Source organism: Oryctolagus cuniculus, chromosome 6 (genome assembly GCF_964237555.1).
Source record: "Oryctolagus cuniculus chromosome 6, mOryCun1.1, whole genome shotgun sequence".
NCBI lineage: Eukaryota > Metazoa > Chordata > Mammalia > Lagomorpha > Leporidae > Oryctolagus > Oryctolagus cuniculus.
Window position 1 is genome coordinate 165391124 of NC_091437.1, and position 26018 is coordinate 165417141.

Below are 26018 nucleotides of genomic sequence, written 5' to 3' on the forward strand. Positions count from 1 at the left end.
AGCGCAGAGGTTAGGCCACTGCCATCCTCCCATATGGACAGAGGTTCAACTCTGCCTGCCTCTCTTCCAATGCAGCTCCCTGCTAATGGCCTGGGGAAGCAGCAGAAGACGGCCCAAGCGTCTAGGGCCCTGCACTCACGTGGGAGACCCAGAAGAAGCTCCTGGCTCCTGGCTCCAGCCTGGCCCAGCCCTGGCTGATGTGGCCATCGGGGGAGTGAGCCAGCGGACAGAGGATCTCTGCCTCTCTCCCCCTCTCTTTGACACTCTGCCTTTCAAAAAATAAATCTTAAAAAAAAAGCTCGCCCACCGTCACATTTCTCAGGTGCATCGCTTCAGGTCCCTCTCCAGGACCTCCCCTTCCCCAGCACTACACGGGGAGGACGCCAGCCCGACTGCCCAGCTTCCTGGCGTCTGCACTGCTGCCCACAGCGCATGCTCAGGACACTGCCTCTCCAGCGAGGTGCCGGCCACCCCCGCCCCAACCCCACAGGAGCCTCGGGAAGGAATCCTGAGGACACAGCCCTTCGTCCCTGCGTGGGCCACAACGTGTCTGAGGCCTTTAAACGGGAAAGTCACACAGGGAAGCCTGAACTCTCTGCCTCCCATCTGCACTGCCTGTTTCCTGTCCCCCAGTACCCGTAATCAGAAGCTGGAGCCAGGGTACCCACCAGCATCGGGTGAGAATCCGGCCGAGCAGCCGCAGGTGTGGCTGCTTCCTATCTGGTGACACGTGCTAGCCATCCCACGCACTGACCTGTGAGGGACTGTAGACAACGGTACTCCCACCCCGTCACCCTGCTCTGCTACCACGGGGCTCCATCTGTGACATGCAATTCCCTCCGTCAGCCCTCAGGTTGTCTCCAGAAAGGTAACAGTATCACTTATAATTTACCAGACAACAAACTGGCTCCATCGTTTCCAGGAGTGAGCAATTAGAGACTCACAGCTGAAACAGTCACCGCCCCGACGCACGTTACCAGCGCGACCCTGCAGGCTGTCCTTTCTGCAGCCGTCATGCTCTCTAGCAACCCTTGTCACCGGGCTGACAGGCGTTCTGGGACCGCGCTGCTCTCCAGTTCCTGCTCCAGACCCAGAATCTGCCCTCTCTCCGTGCAGCACTGGCTTCTCCAGAGGGGGAAGTGTGTTTCAAGACCATGAGGCACAGAAATGGTCGCTGCCGCTGGGCTAGCTAGGATCTGGGGTCTGGCAGGGTGCAGTGCTTGGAGACAGACAGAAGAACGATGGTTGGTTGGTTGGTTGGTTGGATGGATGGACGGATGGATACACAAATAAAAGGAATGATGGGGGGCACAGTAGGTTAATCCTCCCCCTGTGGCGCTGGCATCCCATATGGGTGCCGGTTCCAGTCCCGGCTGCCCTTCTTCCAGTCCACCTCGCTGCTGTGGCCTGGGCAGTGGAAGATGGCAAAAGTGCTTGGGCCCCTGCACCCACATGGGAGACTGGGAAGAAGCTCCTGGCTCCTGGCTTTGGATCAGCACAGCTCCGGCCGTTGGAGCCATCTGGAGAGTGAACTAATGGAAGGAAGACCTCTCTCTCTGTCTCTCCCTCTCACTGTTTGTAACTCTACATCTCAAATAAATAAAATCTTTAAAAAATTTTAAAGAAGAATGATGGGATGGATGAATGGATGGACGGATAGAAAGAACACTGGATGGATGAACAGAACAATGCAAAGCTGGGTGGATGGACAGAAAGAATGATGAAAGGCTGGATGGATAAGACAGAATCATGAATAGATGACAGAATGATGATTTAACTTTAGATAGCTAACAATTTCTCTTTTAAAAAAGATATTTATTTATTTGAAAGGCAAAGTTACAGAGAGGCAGAGGCAGAAGCAAAGAAAGAAATCTTCTATCCACAGTTCACTCCCCAAATGGCCACAATGCCCGGACCTGGGCCAATCCAAAGCCAGAAGCCAGGAGCTACTTCTGGGTCTCCCATGCAGCTACAGAGACCCAAGCACTTGGGCCATCCTCTACTGCTTTCCCAGGCCATAGCAGAGAGCTGGATCGGAAGTGGAGGAGCCAGGACTTGAACTGGTGCCCATATGGGATGCCGGCACTGCAGATGGCAGCTTTACCTGCTATGCCACACCACTGGCCCCATAGGTAATGATTTCTTACTGATTTTTTTTTTATTTTTAAATATCTACTTATTTATTTGAGAGACAGAGAGAAGTCTCACTCATAGGTTCACTCCCCAAATGCTCACAACAGCAAGAGGTGGGCCAGGCCAAAGCTGGGAGCCAGAAACTCAATGCAGGCAGTCTGTGTGGGCAGATGGAACCCAGTTGTTTGAGCCATCACCTGCTGCCCCCCAGGCTGTGCGCTAGCAGAAAGCTGGAACTGGGAGCGGAGCCAGGACTTGAACTCAGGAACTCTGATATGGAATATAGGTGTCTTAACCAGCATCTTAATCACTGTGCCAAACACTCACTCCATCACACTGATTTTTTTTTCAATATTTTATGTATTTGAAAGGCAGAGTGACAGAGACAGAGAAGGGATCTTTCATCTACTGGTTCAATCCACAAATTGCCACAATAGCCAGGACCGAGCCCAGGAGGAACCCAGAACTCCACCAGGGTCTCTCACATGATTGGCAGAGAGCCTAGTACTTGGGCCATCGTCCACTGCCTTCCCAAAAGCATTAGAAGGGAGCTGTGTCAGAAGCAGGTAGCCAGCACTTGAACCAACGCCACAATGTCAGCCCCTTTACTGGCATTTTTAATTCAAATTCTAGACTACAAGGTTTTAACTCAACCTCTTGTATCTTCCATCAGTTACCTCCCATCTCCCGTATGAGAATCCTACTCAAGGGCCGTATTAAAATCACAGAACTGGATTCTCACAAACTTAAAGAGTTACTTCATTCCACATGAAACCACAGTTTCAGAATATCAATACAATACCAACATTATCTCTAGCAAAATAATTACAGAACACAGTTTAAAAGTCACTTTTACCTATGTCTTCCCACACTGCCCCACCTCTTAAAGTAGCGTCGTGTACAGATACTGTCCCAGTGCTGGCCACGACGTGCCACCCTCTCCCTTCTGACCATCGCTCGGTCCTCACCCCACAGGCAGCGGTGTGCATCCTGAGGACACTGCCTCTCCAGCGAGGTGACGGCCACCCCCACCCCACCCCACAGGAGCCTCGGGAAGGAATCCTGAGGACAGAGCCCTTTGCCCCTGCGTGGGCAACAACGTGTCTGAGGCCTCTAACCGGAAAGTCAGCGCCGGGAAGCCCTCCGCCCCCACTGCCTGAGCGCCCCAGCTTTGCTCCTCTACCGACTTCTGCCAAGAAGCACTGCTGCCAGGGTCCAGGGAGAATCTGACTCTACTTCATCAACCGCTGCAGTCACCCTAAAGAGTCAGAAGACCATTTCCAGGTCCGAGAATTCTCCTGGGCTGTCTCAGTCGCTCTGGGTCACTGTTCTCGGACAGAGAGGACCAGATCAGAAACACAGTTCCAGGCCGGCGCCGTGGCTCACTAGGCTAATCCTCCACCTTGCGGCGCCGGCACACCGGGTTCTAGTCCCGGTCGGGGCACCGGATTCTGTCCCGGTTGCCCCTCTTCCAGGCCAGCTCTCTGCTGTGGCCGGGGAGTGCAGTGGAGGATGGCCCAAGTGCTTGGGCCCTGCACCCCATGGGAGACCAGGAGAAGCACCTGGCTCCTGCCATCGGATCAGCGCGGTGCGCCAGCCGCAGCAGCCATTGGAGGGTGAACCAATGGCAAAGAAGACCTTTCTCTCTCTCTCTCTCTCTCACTGTCCACTCTGCCTGTAAAAAAAAAAAAAAAGAAAAGAAAAAAGAAAGAAAGAAAGAAAGGAAAAAAAAAAGAAACACAGTTCCAGGGAGTTTAAGTTTCAGAAAGTTCTCTCACACTAATTTTTACTGTACTCTGGTTGCCTCCACGGTGTCTCACAGCGGATGAGGCATGTATCTTATGAACATACAACATGTCGTGTGCACTTATGATGTGTGTCATATGTACATGACATGCATGTATGTGTGCACATGGTGTGTCTTGTGTATGTGACGTGTGTCGTATGTGCATGTGGCATGTATCTTATGTATATATAACATGTGCCGTATGTACTGTGATGTATACTGTATGTACATATGGCGTGTATCTTGTGTGTATACTACATGTGACATGTATCCTGTGCACATATGACATGTGCGTGCCAGGTCTTTTTGCTTGTTTTCTACATGTGCTGCTCTTCTCCTTAATCATTTTCCTCTCTTGATTCTTCCTTTCCTTTCCCCTTCATCTCCTTTGTATCCTAAGGTATTGTTAGGTACACTCACTGAAGCCTACCACTGAAAGCAAGCTTGATCTTGTCCCTCCAGTTCCTTCCCAAGTTCCAGCCCTCCCCTCTGAGCGGTTCCGATCTGCATGTATCTGACTCCCCTGCAGCCATGACGTCAAGCAAAGCAAAGCTCCCGCTGAAAGCACACTGGGAAGCAGCCCAGTACTTCACACCAGGAAGCCGGACGGCATCCCAGTAACTACAGGTGGTCCCAGCCCTCCCCCACGAAGACACCCCAGGAGACTCTCCTGTGCCCAGTGCCAGGTGGGCTACACAGTCTCATAACACTGGAGAATAAAACCTTAGGAGGCATTTTACCTGCTTCACCGCCAGCAGACCCTTTGTGCACAAGAAGAGGGTTGGGGGAAGGAGAAACGGCGGGAAGAACTGGGCCCCGCTCCCTCAGAAACCCAGTCCGAACGCAGACTGCGTGCTCAGCTCTCAGCGCACTGCTGAGCCGCCCACCTGGCCTGTCAGGTGTGTCCTGTCCATGAAACCACGTAACCTGCTTTCCCCGGTCTGGATAAACAGGCACTCTCAGATTCTGTATGAGAGGTGCCCATCCATTCTAACAGATGCCCTGCCCAGCAAACCTCACCGCCTCGCTCATGCCTCGCCGTCTCCAGGACCAAGTGTTTCTTGTGTGATCCACAGGTCTTTGCTAACCGTGAGCGCGTGCCGGCTACCTGGACGCCGGAGTCCGAACTGCACTGCTGCCCCTGGCTTTCCTGCACCTGCTTACATCTGGGGGCCCCTGACCACACACACTGCCGTGGATACTGGGTGTTCCCACTCTAATCACACAGATGCTTGCCTGGATCACGCAGGGCCACAGCCTGAGACCGTTCACCACAGTTCCTGATTTCCAGTCTTACACAAAACCTCCCTCGAGTCAGAGACTGCTGCGTGCTGGTCAGACTCCTGGGGACAGCAGACGCCAGCTTCGGGGACAAAGGCTTTCCCCCCTCCCCCAGGCTGGCTGCCGGTGTGAAAGAAGACAGATCTCACCTGAGAATCTGAAGACAAGGGAAATAATTTGCTTTCTGAGAATTCATTTAGAATCAAGACATAATGGATTGCAGCAGCACTCTGCAAAGCCATCATTTCCTCACGGTCTTTCACTTTGAAAAATACCAAACCTACATGAAAAATACAATAGAAATGAGGGGGAAATGTGGCGCAGCAGCTGAGCCATCACCTGGGACACCCACATCCCCCATCAGAGTGCCTGGTCCAAGCCCTGGACACTGCTTCCAACCCTGCTTCCACTAACACACACCCTGGGAAGCAGCAGATGGCGGCACGAGTGCTTGGGTTCCTGTCACTCGCAGGCAAGACCTGATTTCAGTTCCAGACTCCTGGCTTTGGCCTGACCCAGCCCTAGCTGTCGTGGGTATTTGGGGAATGGACCAGAAGATGGAGGATTTCTCTCTCTCTCTCTCTCTCTCTCTCTCTCTCTCTGTCTCCCCCCCTCCGCCGAAATAAAATGAAAAAAAAAAGTTTTTAAATTACATAAAAAGAGTAAAAATAGCCATCAATCAACTATTTATCTACAACCACTGTTTTGGAACAATTCAATACTCACTTTACTTCACATTCCCAGTCTTTATGTCTCCTGAACTATATCAAAGTTAAGTGCAGACATGATGATCTTGAACCTGTAACTACACCTGCATAGGTTTCCTAAGAACAAAAACATTCTGATATAATTTCACTTTCATAATCACACTCAGTATATCTGTGACTAAATAGCAATATCAGGTCCTGTACAGCATACATTAAATTTCTCCTATCGTTCCAAAAATATCTTTAACCTTTTCTTTTAATCCAGAGTACAAGGGGTCTTCAGGAAGTTCATGGAAAAAGAATTTTATGAAAAAAATCTATTTGTGGATTTCCATCTTTATGCATCAAAATAAGTTTATTTTCATTCTATTTTTCTAAGAACTTATATGATTAGGGACAGCGTGGGCTGGTGCTGTGGCACAGTGGGTTAAAGCCCTGGCCTGAAGCGCCGGCATCCCATATGGGTGCCGGTTCGAGTCCCGGCAGTTCCTCTTCAGATCCAGCTCTCTGCTGTGGCCTGGGAAAGCAGTGGAGGATGGCCCAAGTCCTTGGGCCCCTGCACCCACCTGGAAAACCAGGAAGAAGCTCCTGGCTTCAGATGAGCGCCGCTCTGGCCGTTGCAGCCATCTGGGGAGTGAACCAGTGGATGGAAGACCTCTCTCTCTCTCTGTCTCTACCTCTCTCTATAACTCTGTCTTTCAAATAAATTAATTAATCTTAAAAAAAAAAAAAAAGACAGTGCATAGCACTGGATTGTTCTCTCTCTCCTATCTACCAAGCAGGGATTGAAATACCAGTATCTACCTTACAGAGTTGGTGGAGAGCGAAAGGAATCACAGGAAGAGCCCAGCGCAGCCTCCCACACGGCACTAAGGACGCCCAGCACCATGGACTCCCCCGTGCCCCCACGGCATCCAGCAGCCTGCTCTGCACTGCACTTGTTGGTGGGAGAGGGCACTAAGGACGCCCAGCACCTTGGACTCCCCCGTGCCCCCACGGCATCCAGCAGCCTGCTCTCTGCTGCACTTGTTGGTGGGAGAGGGCACTAAGGACGCCCAGCACCATGGACTCCCCCGTGCCCCCACGGCATCCAGCAGCCTGCTCTCCGCTGCAAACAGCAACACCTCACTCCAGGAGCCCGAGTTCGTGTGAGTCCTTGCCAAGGAGCAAACGGGGCCACAGGTGCTCCCCAGTTAGATGCTTCTGAGAGGGGCAGGCTGAGAGCCACTGCGGGTCAGCTCCTGCTCCCAGGAGGCCACAGAGGAGCCTCTGCCCCCGAGCCTGCAGCTGTCCCTAGACGAGGGCTTCACAGTGGCCTCGTGAATGCACAGGTGGAACTGCAGTGACAATTCACAGCCTGGACCAAAATCCCCAAGGGCCCTGGGTGTCCGCCTTGCTCCCCCATGACACTGGCCTGCCCTGCCTTCTCCTGTGCAGTCAGCCTTGGGCGTCTGTTAACCATGATCAGCAAGGAGGGCATCACACACACATGTCCTGTCCCACGTATGTGCGTGGCTCCCTCATAGCACTTACAAACCACAGGGTATCCAGCATGCTAGTTCTGATTTGCTTTCATTTCAAAAGACAGAGGAAGGTGTTCCCACATGTGAGCCACAAACTGCCACTTCGCTCTCCACTTAGGATGGCAGAGGGAACGCCGGAGCCTTTCCCGTGACAGACGCCAAGGCAACGACAGCACCAAGCAGGTCAGTGTCACACACTGAAGGTGCCACCAAAACCCACACAGCTCAGATGTCCACGGGAAGCTTGTATGCTGTTCCCAGGAAACGACACGACGTGGGTGGCACTGCCCCCGCTGCTCACAGACAATCCCCACTGGGAGCCTGACGGCCGAGCCTGCCCAGGACAGGCATCTGCCCAACTCCCTTATGGAGAACTCGGGATCTGTTTACCCTCTGCCCACTGAGAGGAGCACGCAGTGCCGCGGCACAGAGCACCGCACAAACCGAGGAAACCCACCGCATCTGATGCTTGAAGCCTGCTAAGACGCCCCTCGACTGTCTCCGTTGCTACCGCGCCCAGTGCTAAGCCTGCTTGTGAACGACATGAAGACAATGTTTTCTTAAGCACCAGCACAAGACAAAGGAACTTCCCGATGGGTCGTCAGACACTGCAGAGACAGCAAATTCTATGCAGGCTGCCATGGACTGAACTGTCTGTCCCTATGACATCCATGTGCTCAGGCCCTGGACCCCAAGGCGAGGGCTGAGGAGGCGAGGCCATTGGGAGGTATCTGGGGTGGCTAAGCTCAGGAGGGTGGGGTCTCTCCCTGATAAGAAGAGGTAGAGGCCGGCACAGTGGCTCACTAGGCTAATCCTCCACCTAGCGACACCGGCACACCAGGTTCTAGTCCCGGTCGGGGTGCCGGATTCTTTCCCAGTTGCCCCTCTTCCAGGCCAGCTCTCTGCTGTGGCCAGGGAGTGCAGTGGAGGATGGCCCAAGTGCTTGGGCCCTGCACCCTCATAGGAGACCAGGAGAAGCACCTGGCTCCTGCCATCGGATCAGCGCGGTGCACCGGCCGCAGCGCACCAGCCGTGGCGGCCATTGGAGGGTGAGCCAAAAGGAAGACCTTTCTCTCTGTCTTTCTCTCTCTCACTATCCACTCTGCCTGTCAAAAAAAAAAAAAAAAAAAAGAAGAAGAAGAAGAAGAAGAAGAAGAAGAAGAGGAGGAGGAGGAGGAGGAGGAGGAGGTAGAGGGCCAGCGCACAGGCAGACTTGGTAAATCCTCCGCCTACAGCACCAGAATCCCATATGGGTGCCAGGTTCTAGTCCCGATTGCTCCTCTTCCAGTTCCAGCTCTCTGCTGTGGCCCAAGAGGGCAGTAGAAGATGGCCCAAGTGCTTGGGCCCTGCACCCGCATGGGAGACCAGGAAGAAGCACCTGGCTCCTGGCTTCGGATCAGTGTAGCTCCGGCCATAGTGGCCATTTGGGGGGTGAACCAACAGAAGGAAGACCTTTCTCTCAGTCTCTCCCTCTCACTGTCTGTAACTCTACCTGTCAAATAAATAAATAAATAAACTTTAAAAAAAGAAGAAGAAGAAGAGGTAGAAACACCAGAGTTCCCCTCGGCCTCCTCCATGTGAGGACACAGCGAGTGGGAATCCCACTCTGCCAGCCCCGTGGTCCCGGCCTTCCCAGTCTCCAGACGTGAGAAGGCAATTTCTGCTGCCTGAGCCACGCGTCCTGCGGCGCTCTGTTCCAGCAGCCCCAGCTGCCCAACATGGAGTAGAAGAGACCCCAACAAGCTCCCTGTTACAGGAAAGCAGGTGACACGGCCATGCAGGAAGCTGAGCCACACACGCACGGATCGGAACTCTGAGATCTGGAACAACTCCCCAGAGAAGCTGGGGGAATTCTGAGGGGGCATGCTCACAAGAAAGAACAGGAACACAACCCAGAACCCACACACTCGGGGAGGAGCAGGCGAAAGAGGCCCCACTCATGATCCACGCCAAAGACACAAAGCCCTTTGCCTGTCACGGCCAGAGCACTGGGAACACAGGACAGAACGAGACAGGGCCCTGTGCCACACACCTTCTAAAGGATGGCATCTGGCCTCGGGCTTAGGACACCCATGTCACACGTCAGGGCTCGGCTCCTGACTCCAGCTTCCTGCCAGGGCAGACCCTGGGAAGCAGTGGTGATGGCTCGAATAACTGGGTTCTTGCCACCAATGTCGGGGACCTGGATTGAGTTCCTGATTCCTAGTTTCAGCCCTGGGGCCAGTGGGGGCATTGTGGGAGTGAACTAGAAAATAGGAGATCCCTCTCCCCTCTCTCTTTCTCTTTCTCTCTCTCTGCCTCCTTTGCCTTCCAAATAAAATGAAAATAAATTAAAATTAAATGCCTGTGATAGTGGTTTGTGCTAGAGACTTGATATCTATATATGCACACATTCACACATACATACACACATATCCCAATAAGTAAATAAATAAATAAATAAATTTTTGATCATAAGACCCAAAACTCTAAAACGACTAGAGGAAAGCAGAGGGAAAGGTCTATGGCATTGGTCCGAGCAGTAATTTCTTGCATGTGACCCCAAAGGCGTGGGCGACAAAAGCAAAAACAGACATATGAGATCACATACAAGAAAATCCTTCTCCAAGCAAAGGAAACAAGTAACAGAGTAGAGAACTGACCCACACACTGGGAGAGGATATCTGAAATCATTTATCAGGTGAGGGGCTACTATCTAAATACGAAGAACTCAAATGAATCAGTAACAAGAGAACAAACAGCCCCTGAATGGACGTTTCTGGAAAGAAGACATACAAGTAACCATCGCCAATTATCAGAGAAATGCAAATCAAAATCACAACGGAGAGGCCAGGGCTGTGGCACGGCGGGTAAGCTGCCACCTGGGACGCGGACATCCCACGTGGGCACTGGTTTTTGTCCCACTCGCTCCACTTCCGATCCAGCTCCCTGCTAATGACCTGGGAGAAGCAGTGGAGGACGGCCCACGTGTTTGGGCCCCTGCGTCCAGATGAAGCTCCTGGCTCCCGGCTTCGGCCTGGCACAGCTCTGGCCATTGTGGCCACCTGGGGAGCAAACCAGCAGATGACAGAGCCCTCGCTCTGTCTCTCCCTCTCACTGTAACTCTAACTTTCAAATAAACATATAAATCTTTAAAATAAATAAATAAAAATAAAACCACAATAAGTATCAAGTCACTCCACTAGACTGGCTATTACCAAAAGACCAGGCCACAGGTGCAGGTGAGAATGTGGAGAAACAGGGATCCGGCACACTTCTGATGGGAACGTCAGTCAGTACAGCATGTTGAAAACGAGCATGGAGGGTCCCTAAAAGCTCACACACACAAACACACAGAGAGGGACAACTCAAACTCTCCCACGACCCTGCCAGCCCACATCCCGATTTACGTACATGTGCATGAAGTATACATGTACATGGGTGTAACGTGTGTGTGTACATGTGTGCGATATCTGTATGTGACACGTATATGTGTGGATGTGTGCAATATGTACGTATGAGTGTGATGTGGTATATACACGAATACACATATGTATATGGCAGAGCCATGTCTGCACTCACATGTCCACTGCAGCACGGCTCACCACAGCCAAGACCATGGAAACACATGAATGCCCCTTGGCAGGTGAACGGACAAGGAATGGGAGCTGCAGCGCACCCAGGAATACCCGGACTCAAAACACCCACAGGAGGGTCTGTCATTTGCAGCATGTTCATGGTGACGAAAGTCACACGCTGTATACGAGGACTCCAAAGTCCTCACAACACAGGACTGAAATGTTCTCACTGGGCTGGTGTTACAGCACAGGGGTGAAGCCACCTGCCACACACAGTGGAGACCTGGATGGAGTTCAAGGTTCCTGGCTTCTGCCAGGCACAGTCCCAGCCATTGTGGCTATTTGGGGAGTGAACCAGGAGATGGAAGATCTTTCTTCTCTCCTTCTCTGTGTGTTTGTGTGTGTGTGTGTGTGTGCACGCACACGCGTCCCTGTGTGTGTCTCCCTCACCACACCCATAACAGCACTTCAAGTAAATAAATAAATCTTAAAAAAAAAAAAAAAAGAAAGAAAGAAAAGGAAAAGGAAGAAATCCCAGAGAGCTGATCTGTCTCCACCTCGTGAGAACACAGCAAGCAGATGGCCGCCCTCACCAGGAGGTCAGCTAGCATGCTAGCACCTGGGTCAGATTGCAATGCTGAGAACTGTCAGAAAACCAATGCCTGTGGTCGGGCCGGGCCAGGCCAGGTGTGGGGTTTTGTTATGGCAGCCTGAGCTGACTAACACATCCCCAAGGCCTCCAGAAGAGCATGTGACAACCTGACACAGCTAACCCCACGCGGCCAGGCCTGGTGCTGCAGCAGATACACGCTGCCCCCGGCTCCATCTCCTTACTGGCATCACCAGATGGGAGAACTCCTTCATCACCACCGTGTGTCCCACCGACACAGCAGGTACACTTGGGGGAAAAAAATCACAGCATTCCACTCCCTTAGGACGACCTCCTAGCACATCAGGACAAGGCGGTCAAGAGTGGGAATTGAGAAACTGTCTCTATAATGTGCCTGCAGTAAGCCACGCTGCTAACAAAGTGCCGGGGCGAGGTCTCGGATGGGCGAGTCACAGGGCCGGTGGCGGGCGCCATGGAGAACTGGCTACACACACACCTGGGAGCAGGTGAGCTCTCGGAAACGAGGGAGCTGCTTACCGTCACTCAGGTCCTGCAGGAGACCCTCCTGGCAGGAGAAGTCCAGGCTCGCTTTGATGGTGACAGTGAAGGTGGCCGCCTGCCCAGGCTGCAGGGGGAACTGGGCGAGGGTTTCTTCCAGCTTCCAGCTCAGGAAGTCGCCGTACAGTTTCTCTGCAATGATAACAACAATAGTGATGTTGATGGTGACGGCAGAGCAGAGGCACAATGAGACTGATACCAACCCAGCTGGAAAATTCTGGCACACACTCAAAAACAAGATGAGAAGCGTTCAAGATGTCAGAGAGCAAAGTCCCAGGAAAAGTCCTGAATCAGAAGAGGCCGTGAGGCACAAAGAGGAGGGAGAATGCATCACGCCCGGCCCCGGGCCCCGGCCAGGCCACCATCCCTCCTGGGGTGCCGCAGGACCTGCAGACGGAATGAAAGCCTGTGGCTCTGGCAAGTGAAGCTACGTTTCTCCACCATGAACATTTTCTGTATTGTCCAGCTGTGGGGAACCAGACCCACGTTAAGCAGGGACACCGCTTCAGAGAAAGGAATCCAGAATCAGAAACACACAGCTGGCCGGCGCCGCGGCTCACTAGGCTAATCCTCCGCCTAGCGGCGCCGGCACACCGGGTTCTAGTCCCGGTTGGGGCGCCGGATTCTGTCCCGGTTGCCCCTCTTCCAGGCAAGCCCTCTGCTGTGGCCCGGGAGTGCAGTGGAGGATGGCCCAGGTGCTTGGGCCCTGCACCCCATGGGAGACCAGGAAAAGCACCTGGCTCCTGGCTCCTGCCATCGGATCAGCGCGGTGTGCTGGCCGCAGTGCGCCGGCCGCGGCGGCCATTGGAGGGTGAACCAACGGCAAAGGAAGACCTTTCTCTCTGTCTCTCTCTCACTGTCCACTCTGCCTGTCAAAAAAAAAAAAAAAAGAAAGAAAAGAAACACACAGCTAAGAGCAGAGCCTCAGGCAGGGCCAGTGAGGAAGCGGCCTTGGGCCTGGAGCACCGTGCAGAATGGTAAATCCTTGGAGAAGAGGTTTGTCTGCGGACAGCATGGGGGGACAGCCACTGCATCAGGGCTGGTCAGAGGCTGCACAGGTGACCTCCGCAGAGAAGGGGGGACAGCCACTGCATCGGGGCTGGTCAGAGGCTGCACAGGTGACCTCCGCAGAGAAGGGGGCGCATCGTCACTGCATCGGGGCTGGTCAGAGGCTGCACAGGTGACCTCCGCAGAGAAGGGGGGGGGCATCGTCACTGCATCGGGGCTGGTCAGAGGCTGCACAGGTGACCTCTGCAGAGAAGGGGGGGGTGGCCACTGCATCAGGGCTGGTCAGAGGCTGCACAGGTGACCTCCGCAGAGAAGGGGGGGACAGCCACTGCATCGGGGCTGGTCAGAGGCTGCACAGGTGACCTCCGCAGAGAGGGGGGGGGGGCATCGTCACTGCATCAGGGCTGGTCAGAGGCTGCACAGGTGACCTCCGCAGAGAAGGGGGGGGACATGTCACTGCATCGGAGCTGGTCAGAGGCTGCACAGGTGACCTCTGCAGAGAAGGGGGGGGGGCGGCCACTGCATCGGGGCTGGTCAGAGGCTGCACAGGTGACCTCTGCAGAGAAGTGGGGGGACATGTCACTGCATCGGGGCTGGTCAGAGGCTGCACAGGTGACCTCTGCAGAGAAGGGGGCGCATCGTCACTGCATCGGGGCTGGTCAGAGGCTGCACAGGTGACCTCTGCAGAGAAGGGGGGGGGGGGGACATGTCACTGCATCAGGGCTGGTCAGAGGCTGCACAGGTGACCTCTGCAGAGAAGGGGGGGCATCGTCACTGCATCGGGGCTGGTGCAGAGGCTGCACAGGTGACCTCTGCAGAGAAGGGGGTGCATCGTCACTGCATCAGGGCTGGTCAGAGGCTGCACAGGTGACCTCTGCAGAGAAGGGGGGCATCGTCACTGCATCAGGGCTGGTGCAGAGTCTGCACAGGTGACCTCTGCAGAGAAGGGGGGGGGACATCGTCACCGACAGCAAGGCACCCTATGGAAGGACAGGAAGAGACACGGGGACACCCAGTGTGGCCTGGGAAGCGGCCATCCCTCCTTCGTTGGCAACTGGGAACAAGGTGCGAGACATCCAACCAAGGCCCAGTATTCCACACCTGGGGAAACTGGGACAGCCTCCAACGGCTGCACCACAAGGTCCCCTTCCAACTCTGCTCCACTGAGAGGCTCCCAGCCCCACTGCCCTCCTGCTCACAGGGGCAAGCACAGAGGCCGCACAGCCCTGAGCAGTGAAGTCCAGCGTTCGGCCAGCCAGCAGAACGACAGACACACCAATCACCTGCAGGGCGGGTCAGTCGTGGCTCCCGGGCAGTGCACTGCAGAGCCCAGGGTCCAGGTCTGGAGCACGAGGAACCTTCCCAGAGAGACTTGAGGGGAGGAGGAGAAGCCAGGGTTAGTTAGGAGGAGGAGGGTTCTGGACTTGCGCTGTGTCCAGCACGATCTTGGCATGTGGCACAGCTTAACAGACGTCACGCTCAAAACCGCCTTCACACACTGGCTTTGTGGTCTGCCTCCGGTGTAGCCGCAGCACGTGGGGACTTCAGACATTCCCAGCAGCTATCCTTGGCGGCCACGGCACTGCCCTAGCCCTCAAAGATCCCTGAAGCCTTGTGTGTGTTCCTACTCCCCAGTCTGCACTGCAGCCCTGAGGTCCAAACTGCCCCAGGACACCTGCTCTGGTGCTGTACCAGCTCCAGAACGGATGTTACACCATTCCTCCCGCACCACGGACGGGACCGAGACCCTCCAGTGACCCAGAAAGTCTATAAACATATTACGTGGATTTTAAGGAACTCCACTTTTTCGCTTTTCAGCCCAGTCAATCTATTCAGAAATGGAATGTGTAAGAGACGCGAGGTGACAGAGAGCCAAGCGGGCCCTGCTTGCTGGGGCCAGTTCCAAGGCCCCAAGAACAAGGAAATGCAGGCTGACTGCCTCCACGGCCTGTGCATGAGCCACACCAGCAGCGGCCCCCTTCCTGAGCACTGCCCCTGTCAGACAAGACACCGGGGCCTTGCAAAACCTCAGTCCCAACATTCCCCCAAGCTGTTTCTAGAGCACAGTCCGTAAACGGCAGCCACTGTGTCAGCTGCCCGGTTCACGCAGCCGGGGGTGGGCAGGAAGCACGGGCAGGCCCTGAGCGAGCGCACCTGCAGCAGGAGGAGCACACACTGAGGGGCCTCGGGAGGGCACTCCAGCCCACATGCCGCACGGGCAGGCCCTGAGCGAGTGCACCTGCAGCAGGAGGAGCGCACACTGAGGGGCCTCGGAGGGCACTCCAGCCCACATGCCGCCCGCTCTCCTCCACCAGCACAGCCTGCTGCCTCTGTGGAGAGGGCCAGGCCCAGTGTCCCCACAGTGGGGTCCCACCTGTCCTCCACAGCCCCACTCACGGGCTGCGTTCCTGTGGGCCTTGTCCCCCCACACACACATATACATACATACACACAACCCTTCCACGCCCCGACAAGTAGGACACTATATCCACGGGACTCATTCTCCCACCAATCAATCAATCAATGGAAGGCACCAGCCCCCAACACTGAGACCCAGCACCTGCCTGGAGAGGCAGGCACCGTGAGGGTTAGGAGCACCTGCTACAGGACAGGGCACCTGGGCTCACCTGCCAACACTGGCTGCGTGTCCTAGGTGAGCCACCACACTTCCGTGTCTGTCAGTTTAGCCATCTGTAAAATGGGCTGTCGTGCCAGGTCAACGAGGTAATGGAAGCCAAGTGCTTAGAACACAACCCGGACTAGAACAGCACTTGGTCAGTGTGATTCCTCCCATGCATCAAAAACCCCTCTCTCTTGTCCTAAGTGAGTAGTCCCTCCCTAGGGCCACGTGAGGATGAGCTAGCCCTGCAGAGTGTGGGACCCCGGCCAGCAGTCAGCAGACATTCTAGCACTAGCTGCCACCAGAGTTCCGCCCCTCCAGCCATGAACAGGACCTGGCACAGGGGAGCAGACAACAGTGACCATAGCGTGGGCCAAGCCACGGTGTTCGGTTTATAATGAGAAAATGGAAACAAGTTACACGGAAAAAAAAAAAAAACACAAGTAGAAAAAAATGGAAACATATCTGTAATATTAGTCATGGGATCATGGGTAATTGCAAATGGTTTTGCAGTTGTTGAATTTTCTGCAATGAGTTTTTATCATGTTTTTATAAAGAAATACACACAAGGATACTTCAAGAAGTTCACAGAAAATAGAATTAAAGGGTAAGTTTATTTTGACGCCAAAAAAAGATGGAAATCCTTGCATATGAGGAAACTTCAAACCGTTCACGAGAAATGTACAATATGAATAAAGCATGCACGGATTTCAAAAACGTTTGGCACCAAAAAAAATTACTTTTAGTTCTGTTCTTCCATGAGCTTTGGGAAGTTCCCTTGAGCCTGCACACACACACACACACACACACACACGTATATATATTTGTATAAACCTGGGCTAACAGCTTTAAGTCTAGGCCCCTGCCCCCCTACCCTGGTTTCATGCAGGGAGAAGCCCTGTGGGTCCAGCCTACACATCCACACGCGAGACCAACCACACCAAGGCCCACCCGACAGAGAGAGATGGGTTCTGAGCCAGTGCAGATGCCCTCATGGTGCCCCACGCTATGGCCAGCAGTAATGTTTCCTGATGACAAGGGCAGCAAATCACAGGGACGGTGTGTCCCCAAGTCCCAGGCTCGTCTCAGCCAGCTGAATAAACTTCCCTGGAGCAGCGGATTAACTCTGTGGCAGCCATGCGCATTGGCAGGCAATCAGATGCCTACAAGAAGTTTGGCCAGGCTAAGGAAAACTAGCCCACACTAATTAGGTGAGCTCTGCCTCTCCGCGCCACTACCGCGCTCACTTGGCAAGGCAGGGACCATCCGGAGGGACCATCCAGCAGGAACAGCCCCAGGCAAGCAGGGCAGGGATTGGAGCAACTGCCTACTGAGCAGCTTCCCAACAGAGACGCTCCATCCCAAGTCATAAAAGAGCCAATTACAGCACAGAGAGTGCCAGCAATTTGCCCAAAGCCAAGCAGCTGTAAGTCGTGGAACCAGGAGTCGGTGCCTGCCTGGCAATGGCCTCCTCCCGCGATCTGAGGCCCTGAACAGAGCCAGAGTGAACTCCGAAGTGGAGGCTGCATACCAGGGAACTTCATGGAGGGCATGCAGAAAACAACACGGAACACTCCAGTACAGGAGCTCTGGCGTCCGCAGACCCGAGGGTGAAGCCCTGCTTTGCCCTTCACAGCTCTCGGGACAGGCAGGACTGCGAGTCCTGTCAGCCAAGATGCCCTGACCCCCGAGGAGGTGGTAACGGAGTCAGCGTGACGGTAACACAAAGCAACGCGAAGTCTTAGCACAGCAACGCGGCGCCCAGAAACTGCTGGGATGGTGGATGAGAAAGCCCGGGCCCCAGCGAGGTTTGCTTCTCGCATTCCACACTGCCCGTTTCACTCGTGCAAGGAGCATTCGAAGCTGCACAGCCGCTGAGGGCCTCATGGCAGGCACGAGGCACGGTTCTGAGCATGAGGAGACCAGGAAGACGTGGCCTGCCCTCGAGAAGGGTCGGGGAGAGGTCTCTGACTGCACCACAGAAGCCCCAACATGGGCCAGATGGAGAAGAGCTCCGTGAATCTGAGTAATGCCTAAATACCACCACCACTGCGTCACAGAGAACGGGGACAGTAATGCCTGCTGAGCTCACTGCCCACTATCCAGGGGCCCGGAACTAAAGGAAGACTCATTGCCCAGTGGCTTGAACTGCTGCGTCCCAGACTTGGCGGCTGCCCATCTAGCCTGTCAGAAATCCATAACTAGTGGGGCGGAGGGCTACATGTTACAACCGGCTACAGCACTCTCCTCGCCTGTCCAGAGGGCTTTTCCTTCCTCAAAAGTGCTTCCCTGGAGAGATGAACTCTGGGGCTGAGGCCACAGAGCTCTAGGGGCAGGAGGACTGAGAGGTGGTGGTGTACAGCGGAGAAGAGAGGTGCGAGGAACATCAACCCTGATTGTAGCTGGGCTGCAGGAGGCACCTACCAACCGCAACCCCCAAGGAAGGGGAGGAGCAGGGGGCAAACGTGGGCTCAGTGCTAAGTGCTGTCCCCGAAACACCAAGCGCCAGGCAGCTGGTGTCTGCGTGCTCCCCTAAGCAGGTACCTGCTAAGATCCGTGTATATATTTTCCCCCTGACTTCTGCATGGGCTCTGCTCCCCATCCCATCTTAGGGAGGGCACCAAGTCCACACAGCATCCGGCACTCGGCTGTCAACCCTGACCGCAAGCCTGTGAAACGGTGCCATTCTTTCAAGTGTAATTCTTTACATGAGCGTGGCGCACCGAGATCCCGGGATAACCGCCTGGGAATCTGCACCCAGTGGTCTCCGAGCTGCAGGGGCAGGCATCCTGTGTTCTCCTGCCCTGCTCACCTAGGTCCCATCTGTGCTCCCACGAGCAGAACTTAGCAAGCCCCACAGTGCGCACCTAAAGCCTTTCACTTTCTCTCGAGATCAAATTTCTCCATGATGACCCTGGTAAGAAAGCCGCTGCCATGTGGCGCACAGTAGGCCAGCAGGCTGGAGGGCTCTTAGTCACTCAGCAGTTCCCAGGTCCTTCTAGGAGGCACACCCAGAAATCCACTCACTGTGGCAAGTGGCATGGAGCAGGAAAACACAGGATGTGTACCGAGAGCTCCATTCCGGTAGGTGAGTGGGTCTGACTCCTACACCCCCACCACAGCCCCCCAGCAGTGTTTATGTACTAAGCACGTGCCCGGGGTGGCGACTGGCGTGTAAACGTGGTGCACACACGTTCAACTGTTGCCAAGTGAGGTGAGCATCTCTGCAACAGAGCGCAAGCAGACGTGTGAGGTGGAGAGGCGGACTTCATCCCGCTGGATGGGGAAGCTAAGCGTTCGGGAGGGGACACAGGGCCTGGGCTGCACAGAGGACAGCAGGAGTGCGTGCAGAGACCACGGAGCCCAGTGGCACAGAGGTGGGTCCAACTCATCCTGCAGTCTCCAGGGCACAGGCAGCCCCAGCAGTGGGAGGCGCTCAGTGTGGGCTCACCCAGCAAAAGATGAACAGCTGATGGCAAAGGACAGACACCCGGACAGGCAGAGGCAGCAACGGCAGGGAAGGGGAGTGGAGCGCCTGACCCCTCCCTGGACGGCCCCGCCCTGTCCCTCTGCTTGCACAGGACATGCTGCACCCGCCCCTGTCCAGCTGTGGTACCTCATCCTCAGCCCCATGAGGACACAGATCACGGTCCCTGAAGCACAGTGGGCACCAGGGGAGGACAGAGGGAGAAATGTGGGCAGGGAGCCTCTGAATGTAGGCTAAGAAACTGAGCAGAGGAAAATGATTTTAAAATGTTCAAGAAAGGTGGGGGCCTGGCTCTGTGGCGTGGCAGGCTAAGCCTCCACCAGCGACGTCAATATCTCATACAGGCACCCGTTCGAGTCCCAGCTGTTCCACTTCTGATTCAGCTCCCTGCTGACTGCCTGGCAAAGCAGCAAAGAATGGCCGAAGTGCTTGGGTCCCTGCCACCCATGTGGGAGACCCAGAAGAAGCTGCTGGCTCCTGGCTTCAGTCTGGTTCAGTCCTGGCCGTCACGACCCTCTGGAGAGTGAACAAGCAGATGGAATATTTCTCTCTCTCAGTCTCTCTCACTCTCTCACTCTGCCTTTCAAACAAATAAAATAAAATAAATCTTTTTTAAAAAAAAGAGTTCAAGGGGCCAGCGCTGTGGCATAGTGGGTAAAGTTGTTGCCTGCAGTGCAGGCATCCCATATGGCTACCAGTTCAAGTCCCAGCTGCTCCTCCTCCAATCCAGCTCCCTGCTAATACACCTGGGAAAGCCGAAGAGGATGGTCTATGTGCTTGGGCCCCTGCACCACATGGGAAACCTGGATGGAGTTCCAGGTTCCTGGCTTCAACCTGGCCAAGCCCTGGCCGTTACTGCCATTTGGGGAGTGAACCAGCAGATGGAAGATCTCTTTCTTCATCTTTCCCCCTCTCTTTGTAACTCAGCCTTTAAAGTAAATAAATAAAATTCTTTGTAAGATAGATAGATAAATAGACAGATAGACAGACAGACAGATAGATAGACAGATAGATAGACAGATAGATAAATAGACAGATAGATAGACAGATAGATATGACCTGAATAACTCTGATGTCTCCCAGGCACCAGCAGACCAGGGCAGCAAACCTCAGCTCCTGTCCCCACTCACTGGGTGGTGACACAGCAGGCACTCCTCAGGCACTCTGGGGAATTACTCGTTCTAGAATGACTGCATGAGAGGGAGACTAGACCCGGTGAGTATCCAGGGAGCTCATTAAGCCTGCAGCAGTCGAATGGCTCAGGCCTCGTCAGGCAGCTGGTCACCAGCAACATCCGGGAGAGGGAAAGCAGCCCTGAGGAATCTGAGGAGTGCAAGGGGCGGGGCCGTCCCACATGTGTGCGGCAGGAGCAACGCACGAGCAGAGGTGTGGAAACTGCCGCTTTGTCCACGACCCACCCCGGCACAAGGCCAGAGTGTCAGTGACGCTCCAGGTCGCACACACAGAGCCCTGGGAGGCCAGCACAAGGACACTCAGACACCGAACACTCTGCTTATAGTGTAGGAAACTCTGCGCCTTACGTGGTGAGTGCAAATCACAGGCAGCACCACGCTCAGGACGGTCTGATGCCAAACAACCAACGCCTTTAAGGCTAAGACACAGCACGCAGCAGCGGGCAGGGCCAGCGAGCCGTCTCTGTGGCTGCAGTGTCACGGAAAGCTACACAGCTCGGGCGCCAGATTCAAGACCAGGCCCTGCCTCCCAGGCGGCCCTTCCTGTTGGTTTCTTCTCTGTATTTCTGTGCTACCAGACTGAATGAAGAAAGCTTCTCAAAATCCCACAGAAGTCAACCGTGGGGCGCCCGTCACTCATTCTCCCCTGAAAACAGCGGCGTCAGCATCTTCACACCGAGCAGCACTGGATGACCACACAGCTCTGCCTGTGCTCGCTGGCTTCTCCCTGCACCCGGCTGAGCTCCAGCACCCGTGGGAAAAGACGCAGCCCAAGAAGCTCGGCCCCGTCAAAACCTGCGTGAACCTTCAATCGCACTGGCATGGAGTCCGCACTTCTTTTGAAGGAAAAAGACATCCCGGAGTGCGTGTGGGTGTGGCTACGCATGTGCATGCGTCTGCATGTGTGCACACCCTCACACACGTGGATCACAGGACATTTGCTGGAAAGCTTAAACAGCAGGCTTCTCTGAATCTGGGACTATTTAAGCAAGAGTGAGAGTTGACATCTCTCCAAGTCTACAAAGGAAGACTTGCTGCAGGTGAATTATAGGTAGGAGGGTTAACCCACTAGATAATCCTGGTCTTGAAATGGGATGGAGTGTGACGGCTCATCTCCCTGGAGGGAATGTGTACACGCGGGGACAAGCTTGTCCCATGAAAGCTTGAGGGGTCCATGAAGGCTGGCCCGATACTTCATAGCACTGATCCTCACCGCACACTGAAAATTCAAAGGAGTTAAAATAAGCCAGGAGGGGCAGGAGTTGGACAGGAGTCCGGCACAGTGGTTAAGACGTCACCCAGGGGGTAGGTATTGTACTGCAGCAGATTAAACCTCCGGGTGGGGACCCACATCCCACTCTGGAACACCTGGCTCAAGTCCCAGCTAATCGGCTTCCCTGGGGCAGCAGATGACGGCTCAATTACCTGAGTCTCTGCCACCAACATGGGAGATCTGGGTGGAGGTCAGGGCTCCTGGCTTTGACCTGGCCCAGCTGCAGCTGTTGTGGGCATTTGGAAAACTAACCAGAAGATGAAAGATCTATTTCTCTGTCACTCTGCCTTTCACATAAATATACCAACAGTTAACAAGAAAGGAAAAAGAATTTTATTTATTAAAAAAAAAAAAAAAAAAACACTTGAGACGCCTGCAAGTTTGAACCCCAGCTCCACTTCTGACTCCAGCTCCCTGCTAATGCACACCCTGAGAGGGAGCCAGCAAACGGGACCTCTCAGTCTCTCCCTCTCTCTCTGTCCACCTCAGCCTCTGTCTCTGACTTCCAAATAAATTAAACAGATAATTTTTTGTAGTAAAATAGGTCAGGAAAGCAAGGCAGACGGGAGGAGGGAAAACAGAACAAGAAACTTCTCTTTCTCTGAGGTTGGTATCTGAAGAAGGGGGTTATTCAGGGTGAGTGCAGACGCGTGCAGGGGCTGTGGGGGCCCTGCCGGGACCCTCGGTGCCTCCCAGCAGTCAGGCAGGAGCAGGAAAGGCCACAGGGTGCCGGCAGGTTCAGGCATCGGGCACTGAGACCACAAACGCAGTCCTGCCGAGGAGGGTGCACCAAGCACCACCACTGCCAAAGTAATCCTGGGTCCAGCGCTTTGGTGCCCAGTGCTGTCCCCCTGTGTCCTGCATCCTCAGGACGGCCACAGGAGGTGAGAACCGGGGTTGACACTTGTGCAGCACCTGCTAAGTGACAAGCGCTGCTCTGGGCTCTCAGGCACGGGGGATGTCGCGGTAAAATGAACAGATTACCAGAGCACCCACCCGATAGCCCTCCTGTGGCCGCTGGGACAACTTCACGTGGAAAAAGAGTGTCAAGTGCCTCACACCGGGCGCATGGAACGAGCTGCAGGGTGGGAGCTCTTCCTAATATTAAGGTAGAAAATAACTCTACCAGCGGCACAAAGAAAGAGAATGTTGCAGGCACCAGAGAAGCATCCAACCCACAGAGCAGGCATTCAGTAGGCTCGGTGGGCCCAAGGTGAAGCTGAGGTGAGAATGGAAATGGATGCTCTTTAATATCCACAGGCAAACTGCCGCTGTCGCCAGGGCCCACACAGGAGCCTTGCACACGTTCCCAGCTTCTAGCGCCAGCAGTCATCTGTCACCACTGGCAGCCTTGCCATGCACGGCAAAAGCACCAGGAATTATTCCTTTTGTATATTCTGGAAAAAGATGGTTTGTTTCCATTAATTTAATTCCACATGTAAATGTATGGCAGCTTGGGAGGAAACTAAAGAAAGAATGATGGCTTTAATTTTTCACTGGCAACTGCGTTGCTCTGAGATGGCTACACCGGGCAGTGTGTTACATGATTATGATTATCGTGTTTCTGCCTCCTAAGGGTGAGGACACCAAAGCTGAGAATCAGGAGACTTTGGTCCTCGCACTGGTTCCCCGCCCACCTGCCATGTGACCTTAGTCAGTCACCTCTTCTGCCTTAAAAGGGAGGAGAGTAACACAGACCCCAGCCATGCCAGGCCTAACTAGAGACAAGCCAGGCAAAGCAACGGAACACAGGGACACATCAGGGGTCAGCATCTGGCTCAGCCATTAAATGCCTGGGACCCCTACATTTCATGTCCAGGCTCAGCTCTGCTCCGGATTCCAGCTTCCTGCCAGTGCACACCCTGGGAGGCCATGAGTGATGGCTCATGTACTTGGATCCCTGTCACCCATGTGAGAGGCCTGAATAGAGTTCTGGCTTTGGCCTGTCCCAGCCCCAGCTGTTGTGGTCTTTTGGCCCTTTGGGAGTTAAACAATCTATGGATAATCTTTGTCTCTCCGTCTTTCTGCCTTTCAGACAAATGAAAGTAATTTTTCTAAGATTTATTTTATTTGAAAAGCAGAATTACACAGAGAAAGACACAGAAAGAGAGAACTCTTCCATCTGCTGGTACACTCCCCAGATGGCTCCAACAGCCAAAGCCAGACCAGGCTGGAGCCAGAAGCCAAAAGCCAGGAGCTTCCTTCATCTCCCACAGGGACTCAAGCACTTGGACCACCTTCCATTGCTTTCCCAGGCATACTAGCAGGGAGCCGGATCAGAAGTGGAGCTGCTGGGACACAAACCGGCACCCACATGGGATAGCAGTGCCACAGGCGGTGGCTCAACAAGCTACACCACAGTGCCAGCCCGAAAATAAATGTCTTTAAAGATTTTTAAGACCGACCAGGTGTGGGCAAGACCCAGCAGAAAATTAAACTCAAGGCAGGGAAGAGAAGGTGACTGGGCTGCACATCTGCCAATTGCCACCTGCCGGTCGCCATGCATGTCACCCACACCCTGCATCACCAGCAGTAAACACCCAGTGGGGCTGCCCCGCACACAGATGACAGACAAGAACGTTTGTGCCTGGGTTGCACCGGGACTTGCTGGGAGAAAAGCTGGGGAGCTTTCTGGGGGGATGGAGATGTTCTGTATTACATCTTGATGAGGGCTTAGATTACAGTGACATGGGCCAGCACCTGCTGAAACTCATCGGATGGAACACGTCACACCTGCACATTGCAGCGCATGTGCATTTTACCAAAAACATCGAGCTCAGAAGCACTCACAGGTGCTTCTGAAATCCGGAACTTTAAACAAGATACTGGGAAGGGGCGGGTAGGAGGCCAGAGAGATGTGTTACAAGGCAAATGCAGCATTAGCTAAGTATGGAAGCTACATAGCAGGCACATAATTGTTTAGATAGGATTCCTGCAAGTCTCCAAGGAATACTGTCCTGATAAAAGGCAGGAAAAAAAGGAATCGTTGACACGGGACTGAGTTCCAGAAGAGTTCAAAGGCACAGCAACAGCAAAGGAAACAGCGCCCAGAAAGGGGGAAAAGCTGCACCTTGGGCTTGGCACTGTGGTGCCGAGGGTTAAGCAGCCTCCGGCAAAGCCGGCATCCCAGATGGGCATCAGTTCGAGTCGTGGCTGTTCCACTTCTGATCCAGCTCCCTGCTAATGAGCCTGGGAAAGCAGCGGAGGTTTGCCCAAGTGCTTGGGCCCCGGCTCTCCACATGGGAGTCCTGGATGCATTTCCTGGCTCCTGGCTTCAGCCTGGCCCAGCCCTCAAGGGCTGTCAGGAGGTGGCCCAGGGCTGTGGGCACCATGGGATCGGCCCGCTCCTGTTTCCCGGTCTTCCACTCAGTGACCAGTCTGCTGAGGATCTGACCCCCATTCAGAGCCAGTAATGGGAACCAAGGGCACGAAGGGGTCAGCCTCGTGCCTGCAGCATGTGCTGTGTGGTCTCCACCCCCACCAGGACTGCACCAAACTAAAGGAAGCTTTGAGGTTTTCTGAACAGTAGCTATGTAAAACATCGCTTGTGCAAGGCAACAACGCAAACTTCCCAGGGTCTGATGCACAGACCACACCTACCCTTGGTGGGGAGCAGTTTGGAGGTGACCTCCAGTGTCTCCAGGGGTTCCAGGCCAATGTTTTCTAAGGTGACGACGAGCTGCTGCGTCTCCCCGTTGAACAGCTGCATAGACACGTTGGTAGATATCTCGTCACCAGAGGAAGGCTGCAACGAGTGTGCCGATCTAAACCAAACACAGGGAGAAGAAACTGAAGGAAGAAACCAACGCTGTGCAGGAGTGATTCACATCAGGGGTCGGTGCTGCAGTGCAGCAGGTAAAGCCGCTGCCTCAGCACCAGCAGCCCATGTGCGCGCCAATTAGAATCCCAGCTGCTCCACACCCAATCCAGCTCTCTGCTAATGTGCCTGGGAAAGCAGCGGAAAACGACCCAAGTGCTTGGGCCCCTACACCCATGTAGGAGACCCAGAAGAAGCTCCTGGTTCCTGGCTTTGTCTTGGCCCAGCCCCAGTCATTTGGGGAGTGAACCAGCAAATGAAAGATTGATTCATTCTCTCTCTCTCTCTCTGCCTTTCAAATAATAAATTTAAAAAACTGATTCACATCAGATAAAAGGACGACCACATTTTGGCATTTCAGAAATAGGAGCTAGAGAATCTTGGCTTTGAATGAGAAATTCGGGAGCCAACCATGCTGAGAACAAGTCGGGTTCTGTAAGCCAGGCACACCATGTGCCTCGGTTC

General features: G+C 54.2%; 1 protein-coding gene across 2 annotated transcripts in view; it reads right to left on the minus strand.

Moving 5' to 3' along the window:
- Positions 1 to 26018, minus strand: part of TRAPPC9 (trafficking protein particle complex subunit 9) — a 562730-nt gene that overhangs the window by 382504 nt on the left and 154208 nt on the right. For both annotated transcript variants that reach the window (XM_070075538.1, XM_070075537.1), the window contains 2 exons: positions 25337 to 25500; positions 12135 to 12287 (listed from right to left, as the gene is read on the minus strand). In XM_070075538.1, coding sequence (XP_069931639.1) covers positions 12135 to 12287; positions 25337 to 25500 — 317 coding nt within the window. The remainder of the gene's footprint in view (positions 1 to 12134; positions 12288 to 25336; positions 25501 to 26018) is intronic.